Below are 9018 nucleotides of genomic sequence, written 5' to 3'. Positions count from 1 at the left end.
GATTGTACACTGTGGTGAGTAAAATTGCAGAATGTGTTCTTCATTGTGTTTCTGTCTAAGCTCTGGCCCAGGGCCAAGCTATATCCCACGGGGCCAACTTCCAGCACTGGACACAGATTTGGGGATTCCAGGGCTTTCCTAAAAGTCAGGGGTAAGATAGGTGGTTGGCCAGATGCTGTGCTGGCATGCAGGAGGCTGACCAGAGCCCATGAAGTGAAGATTGGTAGAGAATCAAAAGTGTAAGTCAAATGAGGCAGCAGTCTGAAGGAGTACAGTCAAAGCTGCTGAAGATCTGGGAAGCTAAGAAACTGACTAGCTGGAGGCAATATGTGGTGAAAACTGGGGAAATGGCTGGCTAGGATATGATGCAGTGTAATATACATCTTTTCTGTCATCCCTCATGACCAAGACTTTGTTCTCTCTTTGAGCCTTTTCTTTATTTCAGCCAGAGAAGGGCCTGGCCATTGGAATCCCATGGGTGCAGGCTTCTGGGGACTAGCTGTGTGCTTGAAGGAAGGCTTGGGCTCCTCCATTCTCTGCCTTTCCACATCACGAGGCCTGCTGCTTCCCCCTGTAGGGCTGGCATCTTCTGGAAGCCCGTAGTGATCTGATGACCCCATTCCTCAGTTCCTTGATTGCTGGTAGGGCCACGAGAGTGGAGGGCACAAGGATTAGTTCTGCTGCAATGGTAAGCAGGGGCTGCTGACTCCCTTGGTCATCATGAATGGTACAGCAAGTTGGCTATACCTCAACTTAGGGCAGTTTGGCATGGTCCAAATGGGATGGGAGGAGCCCACCTGATCAGCAGTAATTATACATATGTATGTGTGTGTGTAGTATTTAATATAAGCAAGTGAAAGAGAAAAGCCATGAAGATTTCTAGGGTAAGAGCTTTCCAAGCAGAAGAAACAATAAAGGCACAGGCCTGGAAGCATGAGCCAGCTTTGCTTTTTCAAGGAACAGAAGTAAATCTAGTTTGAGGTGAGGCCAAGTTGAAAGGAAGTGAGGTCTAAGAGACCAAGGCCAGACTCTGTAGGGCCTTGAAGGCCAGGATAAGGACTTGAGACTTCACTAGGAGTGAAATAGAAAGCCTGCCATCATTTAGGAATTATGCTCAGCTACACATAATTGGGACTCAAATAACAAAGACTTAAATAGGATGGCATTTCGAGCATTACACTGATTCTAAGACACTATCAACTGAGACACACCAGTATTTTATGTACCACCAAGAAAGAAAAAAAATGCTGCCAAATATAATCATAAACTATCATTCAAAGATTTCAGGAATGTTGAAACATGAAGAGATAGATGTACTTCTTAGAGATGATAAAATATGGTATTTTTTTCTCATGTAAGAATAGGTTTAGATATGATCAGTTTTTCATCTTTCCATCATGACTGGTTGTAAGATGGCTACTCAGCTATAATCATTAAATCTTCATTTCTGGGAAGGAAGAAAAAGAAACCAGGAAGGGGGAAAATGCCTTTGAGTCTTCCATATCAATTTAAGGATCATTTTGTAAAGTCTCTCCCAAAAAACTCACTGGAATTTTTATTGTCATTTCATTGGATGTGTAGATCGACTTGGAGAGAACTTCTGTATATTACAGTCTCATTTATATTTCATAAAAAGGATATATGTATAAAACACGTTTTTATTTTCACAGAAAATTTCTCAAAGGATGAATGAGAAATTATTAACAAGTGGCTATGTCATGGAATAGAACTGGGGGGGCCAGCGGAGACCACTGAGCCACCATAGGAAGTGCTCTGGGCTCTCCCAACTCTGGGCAGTGGGGGGGTCTCAGGCCTCAGCCATGCCCCCCTGACATGTGCAACCAGCCCAGCAATGACCACCAAGCGGTAGCAAGAAGGGCTCCAGGTTCCTGAGCTGGGATGGTGGGGGGTAAGGGCTTTTGCTACACTCCCCTGACATCTGCACCCAGCCCAGCAATGGCCAAGCCACTGCTGGGAGAACCCCCCCCATCTCCCCTGTGGGAATGAGGGGGGTGCCACATGTCTCAATCCCACCCCTCCTTCTTCCTCCTTCTTCCATCCCATTTCCTTCCCCTTTCCCCCTCCCTCCCAACTGCTCAGCAACAACATCCTAGAATGTAAAAAGTAATATTAATAAAATTACATTTTCTTAAAAAAAAAAAAAACAGAAAAAAAAAGGACCGGGTGGGCTGACCAGTTGCTCAGTTGGTTAGAGTGCAGTGTTGTAATGCCAAGGTCAAGGTTCGGATTACTGAGCAGGTCAGCAGCCAAAAAACAAAAACAAAACTAAACAAAACAAAAAAACTGGGTGTGGTTGTCAGTTGTAGATGGGGCTTTAACTTTTCATGTCATGCTGTTTTCAATACCTTTTTCAAAAAACCACAAATATTGTATATATTAGTTTTATAATAATACATATTAACCAGCAACTTCCAAAGTGAAATGTGCATTACCCTGGGGTACAAGAGTTTTAAGGGAATCAATTTCTATATACTCGAATTTCAAATGTAGTGTTTTAAAATTGACCTGCCAGAGCAAAGAATTAGGCTGGTTCTTTTTCCATCACCCCTTTCACAATGGTTCTTTTTGCACTTTGCAAAAGAAAAGCATACCTTTTACCACCTTGAATCTTACCTGGGTGCACTACCCTGCAGTGTAAAATCCTCAGGGTACCAGGAGACAATTCCAAACAATGCTGTCAGTGGTGAACAAACAAACTGCTCTAAGAAATGAATGAGGATGAAATCTTTTTGCAAGTCAGACAGTTTCTAATTCTTTGCTTCCAGTAAAGTTGAAGGAAAACCCAATGGCGTTGTCAGCTGATAAATCATGAGAAATAATTCTAAAGATAAATCATTGTGTAACTTTCCCCCAAAGGAATTCAAAGACTTTTGAATGCTAAAACAAAATGTCCACTTCCATTTTCTTATTTGTATAAACAAGGCTTCTGTGTGCTAACATTTAACCAAACAAAAAATAGGAAGAGAATAGATGCTGAATCCTGCCTCATTCCGGCTATAAGCAATGTTTATCCATGGATACATCCACTAATTTTTTTTTCAAATAAGCCCTTTCTATCTCCAATAAGCTTTCTTTTATGTTTAATAATTATCTATCAAAATTTGTAATATATTTACAATGTTTTGATCCATCGTATTCTAATACTAATTGTCCTAATAACTCAAGCAAGGGCAAAATTTAAATACAGCCTTTTGATCACAGGAACACTTAAAGAGCATTTAAATAGCAAAATATGTACGTATTTTTTCTGCAGATAAATATGACAGGATAATCAATAAAATTGTTTCCAGTGCAAAAAAATTGGGACAAAATTCTGTTGGAAGAATGGGATGGAATTAAGTACTCAGTGAGAAAAGGAAAGATGTACTACTTCCAATGATCAAACAAGAGCTTGGTTATAAATTTTTAAAACATGATGGTAGCTCTCAAATCTCCAAGGTATTTAGATTTCACCAGATTTATGTAAAATGGTGATGTAACAGTTTTATTTTTGAATGCTAACACTTGTCAGAAATTACATTTTTGCAGCCAATTGAACATTTATGATGCAAAATTTTAGATGTCAACCTAAAAAGGTGTGAAGAAGCATGTTTTTCAAAATATTTTTAGAGAGCATTTTGATATAAACCAATGGTTTTATATAAACATACAAAAAATATATATGAGGAATTGTCATCTACTCTTTTGCCACCTTGTGGTCACAGTTGTATTTAATCCCTCATCAACTGATGAGGAGCTGTCTCTCCTAAGGTCAACCTCTTCTGCCAGTGTTCTGTCAGGTATCTGTGAGGCAGAGATGGTGACATTTGCCCAGAATTGAATTCAGACCCATACAAGCACTAAACATCTGAAGATCATGGTGATACCCTCCACATGCGATTCAAAGCAAAAACAACATGCAATTATGAGACGAAAATGTGAGGAACTACAACAAAATTCTGATTTTTCCCATGAGGACTACTTAAAAAAAAAAAATCAAATGTCAAATGGTATCTGGTATTTTTTTCTTCTATATTTTATTTTTGGTGCCTGTTCTCTGCTGGTGACCTAGCCACTTCCTAAGCGTGCCTTTTGGGGAAGCCAGCCTTGATTCTGGCCCTGAAGTAAATTTGTTTGGTTTAGTGCTATCTGCAGCTCTTAGTACACCGGGCTCTGGATCAGTGCTGAATAAACATTTGTTGTGCGAATGAGCAGAGCCCTCTACTTCCAGAACATGTTGGCCTGGGCAGTTCAGCAGAACCTCTGGGTTTCTGCTGGAAGTTGATCAGTAAGGCAAGCAGGTTACCATGGCTAGTGTCCAGTGGTAGACAGTCCAGGTATACAGAGATCTTTAGCTCTCTTTGATGTCTGTTAGTTGGTGAAAGTGAGATGGGAGTACCCCACGCCCCCCTCCACACTCCATGACCTGAGTCACTTTTAGCAGCAGCAAGATTCCTTCAGTGGGTGTGCCAGTTCCTTTGATTGTAGGCCACAAAGGGCAGGCATTTATTGGAAGGATGCTAGGGTGCTTCAAGGAATTGAAGCAAGAGCTGACTTAGGAAGGGCAGGCACAGGGCAACCCTCAGCTGTATGGGAACTAGCAGGCATCCTCCTTTAGTGCTCCTGACTCCTGATGACCAATTCCTGCTGCTAGCCCCTGGAGGCCTGCTCTGTCCACTCCCTGGAGGAAGGGGCTGGGCGGATGGGTGATGCCCAGTGCTAACCAAGGAGAACTTTGCTAGGGTATAATCAGGCAGCACAGCCCACAAGCTTGGTAGTGTGCACTAGGCCGCTGCCAGCTGCCTTCAGGACTCAGGGACCAGCTCTTTCTACAACACCCACTGCCTGATCCTCAAGCACAGTTGTCCGCTTCTCCTTTGGACCCACGTCCTGACGCCTGCCCGGGGCTGTACTCTGTGGGACCAGCAGCTGCAGCTGCTTCCCAACACCCCCAGCCATGCCCAAGAGCCCAGCCGCTTGTTCTGGGCTCACTCCTCATGGGCCCTGTGGTACCAGCAGCCCCTCGGCACAGGGGTTCCCAGGGGCCCCTGAGGCCAATGCCTACCCCCTCTCCCCTGGCAGCTCCACAGACTTCCCTTCTACTCCCACCTGCTGTCCAAACCAGGGCTCTGTTAGGGCTTAGGGGTCTCGGGGCTGTGTCCTGTATCTTAGGCCCCTCTCTCAGCTGTAGGGGAGGTGCCAGCTGTGGGGATGGCCTTTTGCCTCCCGCTGGCCTTGAAGAGCAGAGTTGGATTTGGCCCCCGGGCTGTTCAGCGTCTGCTCGGCCAGAAGGCTGGCTGCCAAACCCTTAATCCACCTGAGGCCTTGAGAGTCCGGGGAGGAGGCTCAGACTGTGCAGCGATAAATAAGATGGGCACGGGACGTGCCTCTTTGGGCCGAGCGGCCTTGGGAGCGCTGCGCCTCCAGATCTGGGGGCCAGGGCTGCCTCAGAATGGGGTTGGAGTGTCATCCTTTTCGGGAAGGGCAGGACCTGGGCTGGGAGGGGGGACTGGGGCAGGCTCGGCCGCCGAAAGGTGGCCTGTCATGGGTCCTGCCTGCGCTCCTCCGGACCCAGCCCCGGATGGGACATTTCAGAGCTTCAGAAACGTTTCCGGACTTGGCAACCGTTGGTCCCTGGTCCCGCAGTGCTGGGGGAAGCCCGCATGGACGAAGGGAAGGAGGAAGAGAGGGGAGGAGACGCTGAAGGGGGTTAAAGCAGCGATTGGAGCTGAGAACTGGAAGCGCCTTAAAGAGACTGCGCGGTCCCCGCCCCCCTTCCCGCCAGCCTCAATGAATTAGAGCTGTGTTTCCCAAACTTGCCCGATCATAAGAATCCTCTCGGGCCCCAGTTAGAGATACAGTTTCCGCAGTACTCCCTTCGAGATTCTGATTCAGTAGGCCCGCGGGTGGAGCCGAGGAATCTGTCATTTGAACGCGCTCCCCACGTGATTCTCGTGAACAAGCAAGTTTGGGAAATAATTAAAGGAAACGGGGCCTGGCTGCAGAAGCGGCCTCCGCTAGAGGGCTTCGGGGGGAGGATTCCCGGGGGCGTCGCCTGCTTCCGCCGCCGCCTCCTTCAGTGAAAGTCCCTTTTGGGTCCAGCTGCCACAGCCACCGCTCTCCTTCGGGCCGGGCGGGGGACACCCGAGGTCTGCGTGGCCCCCACGCCGCCACGCCCAGTGGCCGCCCGAGCCTTGCGAGCAGGGGGAGGAGCCGCCGCCAGTGGAGGCGGAGGAGGCGGAGGAGGCGGAGACGACCGAGACGGCGGAGAAGGCGGAGAGGAAGGTGGAGGTGGAGGCGGAGGCGGAGGCAGAGGCGGAGGCGGAGGTGGCGGCGCCGGGAAAGGTGGACGCCGCCGAGAAGGTGGAGGCGCCGGGGAAGGTGGACGCCGCCGAGAAGGTGGAGACGGCGGAGGGTCCGGGCCGCCGGGCTGAGCTCAAGCTGGAGCCCGAACCCGAGCCGGTACGGGAGGCGGAGCAGGAGCCGAAGGGGGAGCAGAAGCGGGAGCTGGAGGATGAGAACCCAGCGCGGAGCGGCGGTGGCGGCAGCAGCGACGAGGTTCCTCCCCCCACCCTTCCCTCCAACCCACCGCGGCCCCCCGATCCTTCTCCGCGTCGCAGTCGTGCCCCGCGCCGCCGACCCCGGCCCCGGCCCCAGACCCGGCTCCGTACCCCGCCACAGCCTAGGCCACGGCCCCCGCCCCGGCCACGGCCCCGGCGCGGCCCTGGGGGCGGATGCCTGGATGTGGATTTTGTCGTGGGGCCACCAGGTTGTTCCCACGTGAACAGCTTTAAGGTGGGAGAGAACTGGAGGCAGGAACTGCGGGTGATCTACCAGTGCTTCGTGTGGTGCGGAACCCCAGAGACTAGGAAAAGCAAGGCAAAGTCGTGCATCTGCCATGTGTGTGGCACCCATTTGAACAGACTCCACTCTTGCCTTTCCTGTGTCTTCTTTGGCTGCTTCACCGAGAAACACATCCATGAGCACGCCGAGACAAAACAACACAACTTAGCCGTAGACCTTTACTATGGAGGTATATACTGTTTCATGTGTAAGGACTATGTGTACGACAAAGACATTGAGCAAATTGCCAAAGAAGAGCAAGGAGAAGCTTTGAAATTGCAAGCCTCCACCTCAACAGAGGTTTCTCACCAGCAGTGTTCGGTGCCAGGCCTCGGTGAGAAATATCCAACCTGGGAAACGACGAAACCCGAGTTGGAACTGCTGGGGCACAACCCAAGGAGGAGAAGAATAACCTCCAGCTTTACCATCGGTTTGAGAGGACTAATCAATCTTGGCAACACGTGCTTTATGAACTGCATCGTCCAGGCGCTTACCCACACTCCCATACTGAGAGATTTCTTCCTCTCTGACAGGCACCGATGTGAAATGCCAAGTCCCGAGTTGTGTCTGGTCTGTGAGATGTCTTCACTCTTTCGGGAGTTGTATTCTGGAAACCCGTCTCCTCATGTTCCCTATAAGTTACTGCACCTGGTGTGGATACATGCTCGTCATTTAGCAGGGTACAGGCAACAGGATGCCCATGAGTTCCTCATTGCAGCATTAGATGTCCTGCATAGGCACTGCAAAGGAGATGACGTCGGGAAGGCAGCCAACAACCCCAACCACTGTAACTGCATCATAGACCAAATCTTCACAGGTGGCCTGCAGTCCGATGTCACCTGTCAGGCCTGCCATGGTGTCTCCACCACGATAGACCCATGCTGGGACATTAGTTTGGACTTGCCTGGCTCTTGCACCTCCTTCTGGCCCATGAGCCCCGGGAGGGAGAGCAGTGTGAACGGGGAAAGCCACATACCAGGAATCACCACCCTCACAGACTGCTTGAGGAGGTTTACAAGGCCAGAGCACTTAGGAAGCAGTGCCAAAATTAAATGTGGTAGTTGCCAAAGCTACCAGGAATCTACCAAACAGCTCACAATGAATAAATTACCTGTTGTTGCCTGTTTTCATTTCAAACGGTTTGAACACTCAGCCAAACAGAGGCGCAAGATCACTACATACATTTCCTTTCCTCTGGAGCTGGATATGACACCGTTTATGGCTTCAAGTAAAGAGAGTAGAATGAATGGACAGTTGCAGCTGCCAACCAATAGTGGAAACAACGAGAATAAGTATTCCTTGTTTGCTGTGGTTAATCACCAAGGAACCTTGGAGAGTGGCCACTATACCAGCTTCATCCGGCACCACAAGGACCAGTGGTTCAAGTGTGATGATGCTGTCATCACCAAGGCCAGTATTAAGGATGTACTGGACAGTGAAGGGTATTTACTGTTCTATCACAAACAAGCCCTGGAACATGAGTCAGAAAAAGTGAAAGAAATGAATACTCAAGCCTACTGAAGTGACACACAGACCTACCTGTAATGGAAGATGACAACGCCCATGCTGCAACTGGCATCAAGATTTAAAGGACCTACTTGATCATGGCCCATGGGCCTGACAGAGTAAGAACTGAACAGTACCCAGTGTCCAAAAGGTCCTGGTTGGAAGAGAAATAGAAGGGGAGGGAGAAGAGGCTCTAGTCTAAGCAGTCACTTAAAGGAGAATTAAATGGCAGGAATGTCTTGGGTGAGGAAGGCAGGATTAGGAAGATCCTGACACTGGTACATATCCTATATTCCTCCAAAAGGTTGTGTGGGAAGATGGGGGGGGAGGGGGGTGGTGTGGGGGTGTGTGTGTGCCCTTGTAACCGTAAAACATCTTTCTCCATGGGTGTTTCAGCTTCAATTGACCAATCATATAACAGTTATAAGTTTGGGGGGGAAAAGAAAAGTTTATAAAAATGTAACCCATTACCTACATGGGTATGAAAGCAGAAAAGCGGAGGAGGCAGGGATATCTCATTGACAAACACTTTTGCCAGTTTCCTTGTATTCGTGATTTTTTGTGCTATTAAATGCAGTATTAAAAAAAAAAGCCCACTTGGGCTAGTGAAAGGAGAAGAAATACAGGGGCTTGTTTAAGGGGAGCAGTCGCTCCAAAAGTAGAGAAGAC

The 9018-nt window shown here is 48.5% G+C and overlaps 1 protein-coding gene across 1 annotated transcript; it reads left to right on the top strand.

Moving 5' to 3' along the window:
• The first annotated feature begins 5211 nt into the window (after positions 1-5211).
• On the top strand, positions 5212-8626 carry LOC134368041 (ubiquitin carboxyl-terminal hydrolase 22-like). Its single transcript, XM_063084654.1, has 2 exons — positions 5212-5757; positions 6112-8626. The coding sequence occupies exons 1-2, from the start codon at positions 5212-5214 to the stop codon at positions 8362-8364; spliced, it is 2799 nt and encodes a 932-aa protein (XP_062940724.1). The 3' UTR covers positions 8365-8626.
• Positions 8627-9018: the final 392 nt, after the last annotated feature.

This window comes from Cynocephalus volans, chromosome X (genome assembly GCF_027409185.1).
Source record: "Cynocephalus volans isolate mCynVol1 chromosome X, mCynVol1.pri, whole genome shotgun sequence".
Classification (NCBI taxonomy): domain Eukaryota; kingdom Metazoa; phylum Chordata; class Mammalia; order Dermoptera; family Cynocephalidae; genus Cynocephalus; species Cynocephalus volans.
This window is presented reverse-complemented; position numbering and strand designations above follow the sequence as displayed.